Genomic DNA, 18,896 nt, shown 5'->3' with positions numbered 1-18,896 from the left:
CTTATTTTACAAACTATAACATGCACTTGAAATCAATATAAAAATGTCCAGTGTTTGATTTAAAATTCCCACCACTCTTAAAAATGGCCATATATTAAATGCCACAGGAAAACTCTCCCTATCTGGTAACACTGGATTCACAACTGGCAGCAGCAGTGTATTGATGCGCCGAACACGAGTTGCAAGGATTCACAAGCTTGCTTAAACTGTCTCTAACTGGAAGTGGTTTGTGTTATTGGTGACAGTACAGTATTTATAATGGAAAAAAATAAAAGGTATTTGTGTGATGTGGGCTATAAATTTAAAGTAATAGCACATGCAGAAGAACATGAAAACAGAGCAGCTGAGCAGTATTTCAGCCCTCCACCAATAGAAAAAAACGTTCCTGATTGGCAGGCTAGTAAAGAAGAACTGAGAAAAATGAGGAAGACTAAATGTGCAAAGAGGACTGAATGCAAAATGGCCAAAACTAGAAGATGATGTATTGAAATGGATTCAAGGGCACCATCAAAATGGCACTGGAATTAATACACAAATAATTCAAACGCATGCTCATAAGCTACTGCTACAGTGCAACTTAACAGATGTTACGAGTGGAGTTGGTTGGTGCTACAGGTTTATCAAGTGTCATTTACTAGCAAGTCCACCAAAACCAAAGTATCTTACAATGTCCCGAGAGTATGAAGAGAAAACATTATCTATCCATTGTTTTATTATTCAACATGCAAAGAAAAACAGTGGAACTAAGCAAAATAACAAATATGGACGAAACTCCACAAACAACTGACGTGCCAAGTAACAGAACTATTGCTGTGAAAGGTGCTAAAACTGTAACTAAAAGAACAAGGGTACATGAAAAATGTCCTACACCATTGTCCTTTCAGGTTGTGCTGATGGTACTAAACCCAATGATCCTTGTCAAGCGCAAAACAATGCCAAAACCTGAAATACCAGCAAGTGCTGGTGTTCACATACAGGAAAAGAGTTGGATGGACGTGGCTGGTATGAAAATATGGCTTCAAAGAGTGGGAGAGAAGAAACAGTGCTTTACTGAAGAAGAGTTCTCTTCTTGTGCTAGATTGGTTTAGTAGTCATTTGAAAACTTCTGTGAAAGAGAAACTGAGACAGGGAAATACGGAGCTTGCTGTTATTACAGGAGGACTTACTTCACAATTGCAACATCTCAATAAATAAACCATTTAAAGTGTATATTAGAAAATGGAACAAACAGATGATGGATGAAACCAACATGAATTCACAATGAAGGGAATTTTAAAATGACCTACAATCAAACAAGTGTGCCAGAAAGATCAGATGTCAATTTTTCACGAGTTAAAGGTCAGTTTAGTTTTATAAACTAGATTCTTTTTTAGTCTGACTCTGCAATCTAATAATAAGAACGGTAAAAATGTCGGTAAAATATGGTACTTGTCATAAGACTGGTGTTTATACACAGTTGTTGCAGTTGCACTGGGTAGAATGTCCCTAAAAACATCCTTGAAAGATCTAAATTGTATTATTTCCACTGGCGCCGCTTCCTTTTCAGAAATGCCCACTTTGCAAACTATTTGGGGACTGTAAGTGGTATGTCACTGAAGAACTCACACTCCATTAAAAAGATACTCAAGGAAAGGGACCAATGACCAGTTTGCAGTTTATCAGATAATGCCATATATAAAAAAATTCCAGAAAAGAATGGTAAGTCCTACTAGATACTTCTTTCATAATGTTGTCCGAAAAGACAGTCAACAACTTGGAAAACTGTGGGCCATAAAAGAGCAAATAATTCTTGGAGATGCTGTTTTACTGTATTTACCGAAGTAAAAGATGACCCTGAATATAAGACGATAACCTTTTTTTAGGAAGCTTCTTGGGCAAATTTTATTTTTAACATTATATGTCTAATCAAAATTACAAACTGTTTTACTGATATAAAGTATCTGCTTAAAAAGGTTAAATTATACGTACTCTAAACATGCCACTTATTGTTTCTCAACATTTTAACAATAAATGAAGAAATAAAATAAACAAAAAGAAATGGTGTACCTTAATTTTTATTTTCACTTCCTCTTTTTGGCTTAGTACCTTTGTGGTACGCTTACCATTGCAGCCCCCCCTCAGATTTAGTGGTAAGAGGACCCAGTGGACAGTCCATCAAAAACTGAACAGAGATCAAGCATGAAGAAAGGAAGAAGGTGTACTGGACCATTGGGAGGGGGGGGGGGGAATAAGAACAGTTTATGGTCCAAGAACAAGAAGTGCAATACAGAGCAGCCGGAAAGGTAAATGGTGTAGTGGTTAAGTGGTTACGGTGTTTAACTGCTGTATTCAAACCTCCCTCGTGCCAAATTTTTCTTCTTCTTCGCTGTTTGCTTTATTCAAATATATATGTGTGTGTGTGTGTGTGTGTGTGTGTGTGTGTGTGTGTGTGTGTGTGTGTGTGTGTGTGTCATGGTGTAATGTCCTTTTGCAACAGCAAGGTGTAAGGTTGGGACCTGTAATGACAGTTGATTCTGCACAACTACTCTCAAAAGAAAGTGACTTTTGAAAGGGAACTGCAAACATTTGATGACAAAGCAACAAGTCAACCGAATCCTCCACTGGAAAACACATACAAGGCATTAGTGGCTGCACATGTGTTTTATGATAGGAATCTCTTATCAACGCACTTAATTTGTGTGACTTGTGAGTGAGTAGTGAGATATGCCTCCTTGCCCGAGATAGGTGTTCATATGAATGTGAATATGATCACTCCCAAGGAAATTATGAAAACACAATAGTTTGTCACTCTCAAGGAAATGATGAAAACACAATAATTGGTCACATAAGCTGCAACAAATGAACACAACAGTTTCACAATCAAACAGTTTCTCTGTACTCTGTCAAAACAAATGTTTTTAGTGTTTTTGAAGTTGCATTTTGTTCTGGAAGTCTTGACTCTTTAATTCCTTTTTTGTAACATAGTTCACTCCTGCTTATTTGTTGCTTTCATTTCTATGAGACATCTATGTGGTATTTAGCATGCTCTCACTATTCATCACATTTATTTGCGATTATAACCTATTCTTACCACATGACTCATTTTCTATAACCAACTTACAATATTATAACTACCAAGACTGCAAAAAGAGAACACACATTTCAGTAACCAAATGGTTAGTTCATAATATTGTGAGGGGTGGGGATGGGGGGGTTTGGCACGAGGGATTTTTTTTAACACGTCTCATCCGCTTGTAAGTCCAATATCACGACCACTTACCCACGACGCCATTGCTGTTTCAGACTGCTATTTATCGCACTTCTTGTTCTTGGACTGGTCACTGATTCTATTTTTCTTTTTTTTTTTTTTTCACAGTTCAGTACAACTTCTTCCTGTTTTTATGCTTGAACTGTGTTCAGTTTTTGACAGGCTACCCACTGGGCCATTGACCACTAAACCTGAGGGAGGTATGATGGGGAGTTTCCCTTGTAAGAAACAGGACTTCTGCTCAGGTGAATACTGGGTTATAAATACAAAACAAATAGGAGTAACACAGGAGTAGGTTCAATAATCAATAAGAAAATAAGAATGTAGGTAAGCTGTTGTGAAAAGTACAGTGAACACATTATTGCAGCCAAGACAGATACGAAGCCCACACCTACCACAGTAGTACAAATTTATATGCCAACTAGCTGCCTAACCAAAAGTTTTGAAGGCAATGCCGTGCTACACTGTTTATAAATTAGTTTGAGAAATTAACTTCATTTGTGTGGGCACATTATCCATAGTTGCTTTATATACACTGATTGCATTTCAAATCTGTTTTTGCAAATACAGTCTGTTATGAAAGATATTTACAATTTGGCTTGCTTTCTGGATCGAAAAACAGTTAGTCACAAAATATGTTGGTTTTACTTATGGTATTTCATGTCTGTGTTTCACACACATCGGAACACCATCTGCACGTACATTTTTTTAGCTATACCTTTCTTTGGCACTGTTGATTGCAGCTTACTTCCACACTGCTTTGTGGTGCTGCATTTTACATCAATAAATGCACAGTTGAAACTAACAACAATGCAGTCATTTTGAAAATATAATTTTATATTTATTAGAGGATAGGCTGCATGTTGCCTTTCATGCATATATGTTTGAATTTCTTTCTGAATTTATCTGATAATTTTTTCGAGGCTTTCGTTCTTTGCCAAAGATATGTTTTAATTGATACCAGAGGTAATAAATCAGAGGAGTTATCAAAACGGTTTGAAAAAATGCTTCTGATTATTATGTAAATACAGATGATGAACAACAAGAGATTGTACAAATAGGAATATTTCAACTCATGGCTCATGCCAGCTTACAAGCACTCACCTTGTGTCTTGATGGCCATGCCAATTCTCCCAGCAGACATGTTAACTTTCAAATCATCATAACATTATTTTCAAAAAACAAAGATGATGTGACTTACCAAACGAAAGCGCTGGCAGGTCGATAGACTCACAAACAAACACAAACATACCCACAAAATTCAAGCTTTCGCAACCAACGGTTGCTTCATCAGGAAAGAGGGAAGGAGAGGGAAAGACGAAAGGATGTGGGTTTTAAGGGAGAGGGTAAGGAGTCATTTCAATTCCAGGAGCGGAAAGACTTACCTTAGGTGGAAAAAAGGCCAGGTATACACTCGCACACACACCCATATCCAACCGCGCATACACAGACACAAGCAGACATTTGTAAAGGCCTTTACAAATGTCTGCTTGTGTCTGTGTATGTGCGGTTGGATATGGGTGTGTGCGTGCGCGAGTGTATACCTGTCCTTTTTTCCCCCTAAGGTAAGTCTTTCCACTCCCGGGATTGGAACGACTCCTTACCCTCTCCCTTAAAACCCACATCCTTTCGTCTTTCCCTCTCCTTCCCTCTTTCCTGATGAAGCAACCGTTGGTTGCAAATGCTTGAATTTTGTGTGTATGTTTGTGTTTGTTTGTGAGTCTATCGACCTGCCAGCGCTTTCGTTTGGTAAGTCACATCATCTTTGCTTTTAGATATATTTTTGCCACGTGGAATGTTTCCCTCTATTATATCCATAACATTATTTTCATACGCATAACAGACCCAAAGGAAAGTTTGGAAGCAACATCTGCATCTGAAATTCTACTTAATAGAAACTAACTGCCCATGTGAGAGATTTATATTACTCCTCATTCACTGCTATTATCCAGAGAGAGAGAGAGAGAGAGAGAGAGAGAGAGAGAGAGAGAGCATGACACAGCTGCAATGTGTGCTTTATGTCCTTTTCATCGCCAAATATGCATCGTACTCATTGAGTATTCACTATTAATGCAGGATAATGAGAAATATCATTAACATCAAACATTTGTACTGCGTGTGGGATTGGCAATGAGGTCATTTTCAAAGACAGCATTAAAATTTAACAAATACTGACAGAATGTACTAACATACACACTTAATTTTGTGTGAAGTCATCAGTGAACACAAGTTTAATGAAAACTACATTTCCTGACAAAAAGAGTGAAATACCCAAAAGGGAAGGAGGAAGCAATACTAAACTTCCCCAGATGTGAAAGTATGTGACACTATTTCACTGATTACAAAATCAAGTCAAAATTACAAAGAACTTTGAAGTTTGAGCCCACTTACCAGTACAACATTGCACCCCATCATGCCTAGCTGGATGCCCTGACTTGTTTGGAAAGGGTGTCATAAATATATTGTATTCTCTCCTGTAGCAAGCTGGAGGCAATCATTGTAACTGGTTCCTTATCTTCTGGAAACTGGCACTGGGCAGAGTTGGTGTGTCTGAACTAGTCTCACACATAATTTATTGAATAGAGATCTGGGGATGCTGCTAGCCGTGCACATATGCCAACATTATGCAGGCAGCTCACACACACACGTTGTGTAGACGAGCACTGTCCTTTTGAAAAATGGCATCATAATACCAGTGCATGACAGATAACATGAGATGCAGTGCACGAGAGATAACATATGAGATGAATGATGTCCAAGATGTACTGTTGTGCTGTCAGAGTTCCCTCAATAACTACCAGCCGGAATATTAATCTTTGTATGGCACATGTGAGTTATTCACTTAGAAACTGCTGTATGAGAATGAGAAGAACATACATAATTTGTTTTAAGGTGAAAAATCAATGTTAATAACAAGAAAAACAACAAAAAATATATAAATGAGATGGAACGGAAATCTATAGAAGTTGAAATAGGACTCCAAAGGGAAGCGAAAAATTGAATTTAAAAAAATGCTATTCCACAAAGAAAGAAATACATACAAAATATATAAATTACATGAATAACTAAATATTACACAGTCAATGACCATGTAGCAACTGAAATGCAGTGATATTTAAATGATACTGTCATGATTCTTTTAGTGAAATTGTATTTAGAACTCACCTGTAAGGCAATTTGTTAGGCGGACTGCGATGTGTGATGTTCATATGCTGGTTTAAAGTTTCCTGAGAAGCAAACTGTTTATCACATATTTGACATGTAAAACGTCCACCAATATTGGCACCCCGTCCACGACCTCTTCTCATTGGGAGATGGTGGAGAGCGGAAGGTGGATTGTCACCAGTCAGATCAACAGTGGGAGGTCTCGGTGGTCGTTCCACCTGTGATATTTGCTGCGGGCGTCCAGGACTTCGACCTTGAGGAACAGCGAATGATGCTGTTCCTGCTGGCTGTGCAGGCCTTTGTCGTTGCCGAACAGGAGAGCCCCCTCCATTATCTGTACGAATGATTGAGATGGCTGCATTGAGATTGAGGGTAGGAACTTGCTGTTGTACAGTCTGTGCAACCGATCCGCGATTGCCACGCAATGGACTCGTCTGTGCCTGAACGTTTGCACCTCTAGATGTGTCGGCTGCTGGTGTCACTGTAATTCCTCTTGATGCCAGCACGTTCGCCACTTCATTTGCTTTGTTTCTTCCGCGTCCCCCAACAACTTGTCCTCCATTAACACCACCCACTTGTTTCTGTTGTCTAACTGACAATGTAATTGAATCAGTTAACTGGATCATTTCAGATCGATTTGTGTTATTCAGACTCCCCTGTAACATGAAAATTGATATTACACTGCAAGCAAAATTACTGTTTTGACAAACATTATTACAATGTTATCGTTTCTTATTTCACAGAATGTAATAAACATATTTGTAACAATAAAATAAAATACAGTACGGTCAACAAAAAGGTTTGTGTATGTGAACAACTGGAGACTACTGCCCTCTTCCCAACTGATACTTGGCTGTACAATAGCAACTCTAGGTTGTTTTTATGTTGGAAAAAAGTGCAAATAAATTATATGTAACTTAGTAGTAGACCACTAGTGCCATAATAGCTCTTCTTTAGACACAGTCAAGAGGTCACCAACCAAAGAAAAAAGAAAAGAGGATTGCTAAATAGGAAAAAAACTATCAATACACACATATAAGGATCACTTAACATGAAAAAAGGGTCCTGACCACAAGAGAAAGATTACAGAGGATGTAAAATGACCACAAAATGATGAAAAACATGACAGGCAAGCACAGAGCTAACACTTACGTAACAGAATCTTACCAAAAAGGGAATTAATTTTATCAAAAGAAAAGATCACCCAAGCAAACTACACTATTATTAAGCTGAATTGCAGACCAGTATGCACATCCATACTCCAGACGGTAAAATAGTAGTACTGCCGACAGGCTCATATAAAAACACAACACTAAACTAGTAGTTCCTTACTCACAGAGGTTAGAACAGATTGAGGAGTGTTAAAAAAGATAGGCAGGTCAATCAAAGGAAGAAAAGGATCCTGTTGTGCCTCCTCTCATCCTCACAATAGACAAATGCTTTATTTATTTAGATTATGGTATTTCACACAATAGGAGTACAGACATAATAGACAGGAAATACATAAAACTGAAAAGAATTGGAAATTTTCAAACAAAATACAAACATAAAAGAAATTTTATGTCAAAGTCTAGATATTCATTCTATTCTAGCACCAATGCAGATGCCTCCAGCAAGTCAGTCCATTTTCCCTTATAAGAGTGCAAAGAGCATTCACTATGAAGATGTTTCACGGACTGTCTCTATGCACCACAGTCGAAGTCTGAATATATCAGTTTTCCTCGGTAATGTATTGATTCTGTGCACTTGCCATGCCAACAGCACATCCCAATTAATGCCATCTACTGTCTTTGGTTTCACTTAGTTACTGAAATGCTTAGGTTCTAGTTCTGGAATCATTATTGTAGCAGTTCATTTGTTTTTCCATACCACCCATGCACCCAATGATCTTCTGTTTTACCCACAAACAGCAACATTGTCGGCACTTTAAGATGTCGGCAGTTTAGTTGTGGGATACCTTCATGGGCTGTAGACCTTGATTTCCAACGATTTTTCTAAATTTGCATGTGATTGCTACTTTTCTATGCACCTCTGGAGGTACCAAGTTACACAATACCTGAAGCCAAAATGAAGATGTGGATCCGATGGCCCCACAGATCAAACTCATGGTGGTGTTCAACTGGTCTATCAACAAGCGTGGAACAACTACTACTCAACTATGCCAGCAGTTGCTTCCCAAGTAGTTCCACAGAGTTTCTGAATTACGTTATTTTGAGTTGTTATTTCTGCTGTGGTATTCTCAAGGTGTTTTCTGTAGCTGATAATGCAGTTGTATGTCACAGTTGGATACTTGGAATGTTCGTTATGATTCAGGGTATCACCTCCAAGCTTTCCACTTGTGCTTACATTTGCCTGTTTATTATTGCAATGTTATGTCAAGGCCTTTAAGTCATGAAGTACAGTAGAGCTTCAATTATCTGGATGGCTTTGAGGAAAAAGAAATTTGTTCCATACGACTAAAACTGTTGGTTCTGTTCAACAGTTACAACAGTATACCATACAATGTGCATTTCTTTATTGCTTTAAAGTCTATCCACAGTGAAAGCGATAAAAGACAAAATCTTCCACCAAACAACAAATACAGTATGCCTACTATTGTATGTACAATGCACAAATTGCAGTGTTTGTGGTGCCTGCCATACAGTGTGGCTTACATCAGTTTGTATCAGGACCTTAAGATATACACTGATTTGTCATTGTGTTCTGTCTACCGTGTCTTTTCCTTTGTGTGTGTGTGTGTGTGTGTGTGTGTGTGTGTGTGTGTGTGTGTGTGTGTGTGTGTGAACATCACCAATTTCAGACATAAAAAAGGCCACAGATCTAAAATCTGTCTCTGTTCTTGAAAATTAAGATGGGAGTTTGTCAAAAAAAAAAAAGTTATGAAAACAGTAGAAAACAACGAGCTTGAAGAGGCCTTATTCAAGTGGTTTTTTGCAGCAATGAACATTAGGAAACCTCCTTTCTGGGTCAATTGTTTGTAAAATCTTTTAGCTGAAAAAAATCAAAAGTCTATCTTCATTTAAAGGGAGCAATGGCTGGCTATGTTGTATTAACATGCTGAAAAACTAACAGACCCAAAAGCAGCAGAAAAATTTATTGAAAACTTTAAAATTGAAGCAGAATCTTATCATCTTTAACTTTAATACAATTCAGATGAGTCAGGCCTTATTTGGAAGGCTTTGCCTGAAACAACTTTAGATTCTAAAAGGGAAACTAGTGCTCCTGGCCGTAAGGTTAGTAAAGACCATGTTACTGTGCAAAACGGTGCTAAGTCTATGGGAAACCACAATACCCTTTTGCTGATAGGAAAATCAGGCTTTCAAAAATGTTTTAAAAGAAGTCCCATATTTTACAAGAATCAACCAAAGGTCTGGTTGGCAGCTGCTTTATTTTGTGAAGGGTACAATTCAATTTTAATACTTAAAAGTAAAAAATAGCAAAACGCCATGGTATTTGTGAGTCCACACACAAACAGTGGTTTAGAACACTGACTTATGTTAAAGATGTTAACATTGGTAACAGTTCACATACTTTTACATCATTTCAACATGTGCAAAGCTTTGCACCTGTTTGATGTTACTGTATTTCTACTGTGAAAAAGCTTAATTTTGAGGATGACTAGTAAACATGTCATAGGATTTTAAAGTCTGACATGTGCTGAACTAAAATCTTTTGCAGTACCATTTGAAAATGGCGCAAAGGCTGAAATTGCAACCGCGAAATAAATTATTTCTACAGTCAATGTCAAATATGCCCTTAAAAAACTTCTACACAATTGTGAACCCAGACCAGAAGACGTTAATCACTTGTTACTTCCGTGAGACATTTCTACTACAGCAGATGATCAATACAAATCATATGGTATCCATGCTGCAAGCAACTGGCGAAACTTTACCGTTGCACTGAGTGCCCCCTCCCCCATTCACTAATTTTGTGTTTCTTCCATTGACACTCTAGGACAATGAGAGCAGAGCTCACTAGTTTGCAGGAGATACATTTGGATTTCACCTTTTGTTTCAGTCTACTGTAGCACTTTTGTGAAGTTTCACGTTTTACTCTATTACAATGAAGCATGCTCACTACTGCAAAGTTGAAAAGAAAAGTGATTTCTCTCAGTGAGAAAATATCAAATTGTGCTGCTCATCTTTGATACGCGATCAACAAGATGCTTCACCAATCTTTTCATGCAAGCTGGCTTCCACACATGCCTCAGCAGTGAGCAAAAGGCCAGCTCACAGCAAGAAATGTAAGAGCAGAGGATGGGAGGAGGAATCAGAACATGGCAACCCAGCAAGAGAAACTGCTGTCAAAGAGTCTATTCTACGACTGCTAATAGTTCTGCAGAGATGTATTTTTCACAGCATCTAATAAACACTTTTTGAGGGGAATTTGTTTCCTAAAACTATTGCACTGATGACAAATGGCAATGAAATGTCAATTACTTGCCTTTTAATTGATGAGGCAAAGAACACTGTGCAGCTACATATGAAACATATTTCTTTACTGATGAAGCCTTACAATGAATGTAATTTTCGGACAAAGTTTAAATTGACATCAACATAATTTCAGAACTATTTTATTCAGACATTAAACATAGAAACATTCTATCTCACTGGATACTATCTAATTTGGTTTTCACTAAAGCATCTATGTCTGGTATCACCTTCTGAACACCGCTAATTCTAAGATAAGCTTTTAAACTGAAGCCTGTCACTAAACTTCTGTAGGGAGATTTCGTTCGGCTCAATGCGACAATAAGTTGCTCACACAAAAATTTAGATCCAAACATTTACACAATTTTTATGCGAGTCTACAAGATGTATTTGTATACGAAACTTATCATTGAACTAGCTGTCACACTGCAGATCATAAATTCTAGTTAGGTACCCTGCACTGATGTGTTATAAATTGATGCCGATTTGTGTGATCGCTCTTAAGTTTCTAACCCAGCCATAATTCTACTGTCATTAATTTTAAGAGCTTCTCTCCACTTTAAGAAGTACTGCACCGTTAAGTACATACACTTGCGTTTAAAATTACAGCGAACTTAATGTATTGTTCTTTCTCTGAAGACAGCACACATAGTTTGCACTTTCTCTTACTACTCAGGTGGTAAGTGAACATGAGTGCTTGTGCTCGCCTAGCTACATCCTGGACTGAGACTGAAACAGGAATAACTTTTAGCTTGTTCCAGCAATAGAAAAACATTTTCTGGGCCATTTCATGGCCACTGTTATACGGTTGAAAGCTGTGCTGAATGATTTTGTGCACTTACCAATAAGTGCATAAATTATCCAAGTTCAACCACACGAAGTTGCTTAAAAAAAAATTAATTTCATAAGAAGTTGCAACTGTATTGCTCATTTCATGAAACACTGGGGATTTTTTCTTCATATCCACACTTCAATTGCATGGAAGCTTCCAGAAAACTACGAGGAAAACTCATCAAATTTTAGCACTTCAAAGTCAAATGGCGCACTGAAAATAATTACCTTCTTGATCGGATAAGTAATGTGGACCAAACTCTGGTGTATCTCGATATGCCAACATATTACACAGCAGAAGCAAATGGGAGCAAAGGTGTCAAGACACTGTCCACAAATGGTTGAAAGCAGTGCATGTCTGTCATGCTTGCTTGTTCAACTGATAGCCATAAACTGTCACCATTCATTGTTTTTAAACACAGGACGTTACCTAACCTGAGGTACTCCCAAGAAGAGTTATTGTACGTGCTAACGAAAATGGTTGGTTCATAGAGTACAGGGTAACACAATGGATTAAACTCATACGGCAATGTTGTCCTGGTGCCTCCCTAGGTTTGCAAGTGTGCTTGTACTAGATTCATACACATGTCATACTACTCTGCCCGTAAAGAGAAAATTAGTAGAGGTAGAATGGACGAGTGACGTGACTCGGAATCATCTGAGTAATAAATAAACACAGTACCTTTATGACAGTTCAATAAAATTTATGTTTTGTACTTCCGTTTTTCATTTCAAAGCAATTTTATTTGTATGGTTATAATAGAAAGAAACATTCCACGAAGGAAAAATATACCTAAAAACAAAGATGATGTGACTTACCAAATGAAAGTGCTGGCAGGTCGACAGACACACAAACGAACACAAACATACACACAAAATTCAAGCTTTCGCAACAAACTGTTGCCTCATCAGGAAAGAGGGAAGGAGAGGGAAAGACGAAAGGATGTGGGTTTTAAGGGAGAGGGTAAGGAGTCATTCCAGTCCCAGGAGCGGGAAGACTTACCTTAGGGGGAAAAAAGGACGGGTATACACTCGCGCACACACACACATATCGATCCACACATACCCATCCATCCACACATATACATGTCTTCTTGTGTCTGTATATGTGTGGATGGATATGTGTGTGTGTGCGAGTGTATACCCGTCCTTTTTTCCCCCTAAGGTAAGTCTTTCCGCTCCCGGGACTGGAATGACTCCTTACCCTCTCCCTTGAAACCCACATCCTTTCGTCTTTCCCTCTCCTTCCCTCTTTCCTGATGAGGCAACAGTTTGTTGCGAAAGCTTGAATTTTGTGTGTATGTTTGTGTTCGTTTGTATGTCTGTCGACCTGCCAGCACTTTCATTTGGTAAGTCACATCATCTTTGTTTTTAGGTATACAATTTTATTTGTAGATATGCAGCTGTATACCAAGATGACCAGACAGAACAGAACATTACCTGTACACTGGTGATGAGAGGTCCTGTTTCTGTGGGTTTTTGAATGGCAATCACATGACAGTCAGGGTCTTCATGCCTGTCTGGCAGCAACACATCTAATCTGCGCTGCTTGTTGGGTGAGGTACCCTGTCCACCTCCAGGTACTTGTCCAACTGTTCGTTTCTGGGCCATTGTCATTTGTGCTCCGCCACGAACAACAGTTGTTGCTGCCATGCGACTTCCAGCCTGTTGTACACGATGCGGCGACTGTTGCTGTTGCTGTAAGATTTTGTCACATAGGTAATTTTATACAATAAAACTTATTTGACATTGAAAAGGTGTTTCACGATCATCAATCATATTAATTTAATGTTCACTTTTTCAGGAGACTAAGGCATTGAGATTATGTATTTAAAAAATGTTTGCTTGTTCTTCTACCTCAAGTAGCAGCAATTGCTATACGTAATCTTGCAATTTTAGTTTACAGGCGCACTGCAGGAAGGGAGGTGTGCACATACCAGCTGTTCTGTAGGCAGTCTTTGACAAAAGATTTTAATGGAACTATTCGTTAGAAAATATGGATTCTCTCACATCTCATAGCTTCACTTGTCAGATCCTTGGTGCACTATGGAGGGGAGAAATAAAGCTATGAATCAATTCCTGGCTTCTAACAAAAGCCACTCCTCTCAGATTGTTGGCAGCTGAATATGCCACAACTGTGTGGAACAATTCGGCCCATGTGAAACACACTGACGTGGCCATAAATGAGGCATCCTGCATCATATCACAATGTTTGAGCCCCCCCACACTGACAGGGACATCTATGCTCTCATAGTGAGTTTCACGTAATCTAATGAGAGAGAGAGAGAGAGAGAGAGAGAGAGAGAGAGAGAGAGAATTAGAAACAACTGTTTTTAGATTCATGTGTGTTCTCTACTTTGCAGGCTCTCTCATTACATTTAGAGAAAACTACTTGGCAAAAAGAAAAATACAAATAAACAAACAATTGTTTTTCTTCTTCTTACGGTCTGACATCATAGCCTGAAAATGAACTGGTTTTCTTTTCATTATTGCCCTTATTTACTGTGGTACTTCGCAAATAAGTAAACCACCAGAAATATTTTGGCAAGTAATTGATGGCCAGTTTACGTTTTGTGGGTTTTATGTTAGATTGCTGCATACGAAATATAGCTCATATATACAAATAGTTCTTTTACAGTGGAAGGAGCATGATACTTCTTTCCTCTCTCAAGGAAGTACTTGAAATAATTAGAGGTTGTCCGCAACGAGGATGGCAGCTATTCGCCACTATATTGCTCCCTACTTTGCGGGTCGGAGATGTGCCTCGCGTTCTCTCTTTTTTGTATGCTGCTTATACAAGCTTGAAATAAAAAAAACTTACTGAAATGAAAAGACACCAAGAGTCATAGCTGAGGATACTGACTTAACATCTTACAATTTCTTCTTTGTTAGCATCTGCAAGCTAATTCCCTTGGTACAAACAGGGAGAAACGACCACAAAAATAAAAAAGGTGGAGGGTGTTGCACCAAGAGCAAAGAATGTTTAAGGGAATAGAATCATAGAACATACCATCACACTATAACCTCGAGTTTGTGGTTGCTGTTGCGGCTGCTGCTGCTGTTGTGGTTGCTGTTGCAGCTGCTGGGTTGGGATAGGTTGGAACTGTGGTTGCGGGTGGTACTGCTGCTGCGGTGCTGGCTGCGGTTGCTGCTGTTGCTGCTGCTGCGGCTGTTGTCCATATACCATTTGCTGGCCATACGGTGGTGGCGGCGGCTGTGGAGACAGCTGGTTGGGTGAATGTCCCCTATACAATTGGGGAGGTGTAGGACGACGAACGGCCTCAGGTGAACCTTGTGGTACATACTGTGTGTGGAAGATAAACTTTAAAATTGTAAAGACACAAATACACAACAAATGAAAAGTCTTGTATGAGTCTTACCTCTAATCAATGACCATGGGCATCTGACATATTTGTGGGCATATTATCAGACTCAGCTGCAGATTTTAGCGACCTCTTACCAATACTTCTAAAACTAACTACGTGTGTGCTTCATGCAAATGGACAGCACGCTATCATACAAGCCTTAATTTTAGAAAAAATTTCACAAACACAAACGTGTCAAATGTTAGTGTGGGCTTATGAAGAGTCTGCTCCTTAATCTGAATAGTTACACAATGGACAGCTTAATTAAAACTTGATTGTACTTGAAGCTGTTTCAAATCTAGAGCAGCCCACTATTCGAACCGTCATGACGGTGCACAACACTGTATTGGATGATCAGCAGTTAAAAGTACATGAAAAACTGACTATATGAAACCAGAAGAAAAGAGTATTGTTTTGGCCATTTAAAAAAGAACCAAGGTAATTTTGTGTAGCAACTGGTTATTGTAGAAGGGGTGTAGGTCCACCAGTTTGTGACAAGAACAAAACAGTAATAGATATGGTAGGTGGAGTAAGCTGGTGACCCTGCATCCATAATGGCAAGACTGTTTTCTTCTGCTGGAAGGCTTAAGGTCACCATTTTCTGCGTGATCAAGCAGTGCAAGCAGAGATGAGGTTATGGCTCTGTCACAAAGTCAAACATTCTACAGTGATAGTACCAATGAACTGGTCTCTTGAAATGTGTTTGTCCCCAAAGGGGCTATGTTGAGAAACAGATATGAATAATAAGGATGGAGACTGTGAATAAAATTTGTTTTATTTAAAAAAACTTTCAGGAGTTTACACATAAAACATTTGGAGGCATTATTTTTTAACATATCCTTGTATGTATAATCCTCAGTTTTTTGTATTTCTGGGCTCCTACCCTTTCGGACGAAGGAGGATGAATTTGTTGAGCAAATCTTTTCAACATTTGCCTGAACCAATTTATCAGAAGAATCTCTATCAGCTTGGCCTCTTGCAGATTTGAATCCAAATCTTCATCAATAAGCGTAAATGTGAGACCTATTCCGTACATCAAACGGGTAAATTCCAATGTGCAACAATCAGTTGGATGAAATAAATTTACAAATTATTGTACTTTTATAAAAATGTATTAAAATGATAACGTACCATATGCTAACAAAAATTAAACAGTGAGGCAGCTAAACTGACTAGTCTACTAATTTGCCCACAAAATACACATTTTTGATTACAAAAGAAACAGAAAACTATTGCCTGATAAGAGAGTCCCTTAATCAAGACACTAAATTGCCTTTTTAAAAGTGCACTAGTAAGGTACCTAGGTTGCAACATGCAAATTTATCAGACGACTCTACATGTCTAATGCTTATGATTTTATTCATACAACCAAATTAATTATCACTGTATTAATTATTCTGACAACATGCACGAACCTATCTACAAATAACCAACAATACTGAGAGTCCTATTTCTTTGCTTTTCATCAAATAAAATAGTTATATCTCCATCATGTGACAGTATGTAACACACATACAGGGTGTTTCAAAAAGGACTTAACAACTTTGAAAATTCATATAAATTAATTCATAGTACCTAAAGAGATTATTGTATTGTCAGTTTGTAGGGAAATACATCAAGTTTTGTCTCGCATGGCTCACTAGTGCCAAATCACACCATAAGGAGTGCTAGCGGCAGTTGCGTTGAACACTGCTTCCTTCACTGGACCCGAGCTTGTTAGCTGTGTGTTTTGGTTTGATGAATCAAAGTTAGCGAGAGCAGTTCAGTGTAACCCATATCAAACATTGCAACATGTTCATGATAGCCCTACAGCCCTAAACTGAAAGTCTTTTGTGCACTGAGCAAGAACAAAGTGTATGGCCCCTTTTTCCCCATGAGAGAACTATCAACAGGGTAGTGTACCTGGATACGTTACAATTTTTGACACCAAAGATCGATGAGGATGACCAAGAACAAAATGATTACTTCATGCAAGATGGTGCACCACCGAAGTACCTGGCTGACATCCAGGATTTTCTCAGCGACTGCTTTCCAGGTCAATGGATTGGCCATGATGCATCAATTGCATGGGCCCCATGTTCCCCAGTCCTGACACCACTCACTTTTATTATGGGGATTCATCACGGACATTGTGTTTGTACCTCCTACGCCGGCTTCTCTACCTGAACTTAGAACAAGAATTTACACCGCCACTGCAATGCTACAGAGTTTGGGAAGTAATTCACTTCCGATGGGATGTGTGCAGGATAACCAACAGAAGCCTTGTACATCATCTTTAGTGCAAGATAAAAAAAAATAAGGAAACAACTTGCTGTGTTTCCCTACAAAACAACACAAAAGCCAGCTTTCTAACTTGTATCAATAAATTTATATGAATTTTTAAAACTGTAAAGTCCATTTTGAAATTTATCTAACAATGGAATACTCAGGATGTAATAATGGAAAGGACAGATTGCTGCTTACCATACAGAGGAGATGCTGAGTCGCAGACAGGCACAACAAAAAGACTGCTAAAAATGTGATCTTTCAGCCTCAAGGCCTTCTTTCACACACACACACACACACACACACACACACACACACACACACACACACACACAACGTAAAAATTATTGTGTTAACTTCACCTCTCTGCATCAAATTTTCATTCTCTGAAGAACAAACAAAACGGGCAAAAGGGAAGTTTTCACATCTCTACTCATATGCTGTATTATTTTCATTAGTGACAGAATGTCATTAATTTTAGTCCACTTTTATCACTCGTTTTTGTACTACTTTTGAGTCAGTGTAGTGAAACTTTATTGCTTTTAGTGATCCACAAGAGAGTTTACACCCACAATCTGGGCGCACAGCTGTACACTGTGCTACAGAAGTCGCAGGATGCCAGCACCAGCAGAGGCTCACACTATCAGATGCGCACGCAGCCTCTCCATACTGCACTCTACAGCCCAGCCAACGGCTTATGGAGTTAGGCTCAGCTAGTCTCACCCTCATTCTGAAATCTACTTTTCAGCCAATGTGACTAGGACTAGCTGGGCAGCCACTCCGCAGCAAATGTTTCTTCTGTACCAATTTACTTTAAGTAATAAAGCGGTGTGTTCATTACTATCTGTGTGTTCTTACAATTATTACATTACCACATTGGTTTTGGCTACAGATGCCTCACAGTACACCTTTGTGGCTGTCCTCGCCAATCTGAATACAAAATGGTTCGAATGGCTCTAAGCACTATGGGACTTAACATCTGAGGTCATCAGTCCCCTAGACTTAGAACTACTTAAACCTAACTAACCTAAGGACATCACACACATCCATGCCTGAGGCAGGATTCAAACCTGCGACCGTAGCAGCCACTGAAGTGCCTAGAACCGCTCGACCACAGCGGCCAGCTAATCTGAATACAGATGGCTCGGACCAGCCACTGGCATTCCCACCCACACCTCTCAGTTCAACACAGGTCCATTACTCTCATGTCAAGAGAGAAGCTTTGGCCATTGCGTACGCAGTCAGCAAAGTCCACATATTCTTGAATGGTTGAATGGTACAAAATTCCAACTCATTACAGACTACAAATCGTTAGTAGTCTGTCCATCTGGGTCCCTGATAAGGTGGCCTACAGGTTGCACTGGTGGGCATTGTTCCTCTCCGAATGCCACAATGACATCCATTTTCACCCCACTGTGCACCATGGCTACGCTGACGCCTTATACAAATACCCCTTCGGACCAGAATCCCAAGTTTGATAGACAGGGACTCATGTATATAATAATAGAGGGCTTTCCGATAACTAGTACATGGGTCACCAGGGACACAGGGTCTCACCTTGTCCTCAAGCAGGTCATCCACCTCGTATGG

The 18,896-nt window shown here is 39.0% G+C and overlaps 1 protein-coding gene across 5 annotated transcripts in view; it reads right to left on the bottom strand.

Annotated features, from left to right (window-relative positions):
* Nucleotides 1–18,896, bottom strand: part of LOC126091939 (histone acetyltransferase KAT6A-like) — a 54,392-nt gene that overhangs the window by 9,726 nt on the left and 25,770 nt on the right. For 4 of the 5 annotated variants that reach the window (XM_049907260.1, XM_049907263.1, XM_049907262.1 and 1 more), the window contains exons 6-8: nt 14,687–14,980; nt 13,117–13,374; nt 6,413–7,068 (exon numbers count right to left, since the gene is read on the bottom strand). In XM_049907260.1, the coding sequence (XP_049763217.1) occupies nt 6,413–7,068; nt 13,117–13,374; nt 14,687–14,980 (1,208 nt within the window). The remainder of the gene's footprint in view (nt 1–6,412; nt 7,069–13,116; nt 13,375–14,686; nt 14,981–18,896) is intronic. The other variant, XM_049907265.1, reaches the window with a different exon arrangement.

Source organism: Schistocerca cancellata, chromosome 7, assembly GCF_023864275.1.
Source record: "Schistocerca cancellata isolate TAMUIC-IGC-003103 chromosome 7, iqSchCanc2.1, whole genome shotgun sequence".
In the NCBI taxonomy this organism is placed as follows: domain Eukaryota; kingdom Metazoa; phylum Arthropoda; class Insecta; order Orthoptera; family Acrididae; genus Schistocerca; species Schistocerca cancellata.
This window is presented reverse-complemented; position numbering and strand designations above follow the sequence as displayed.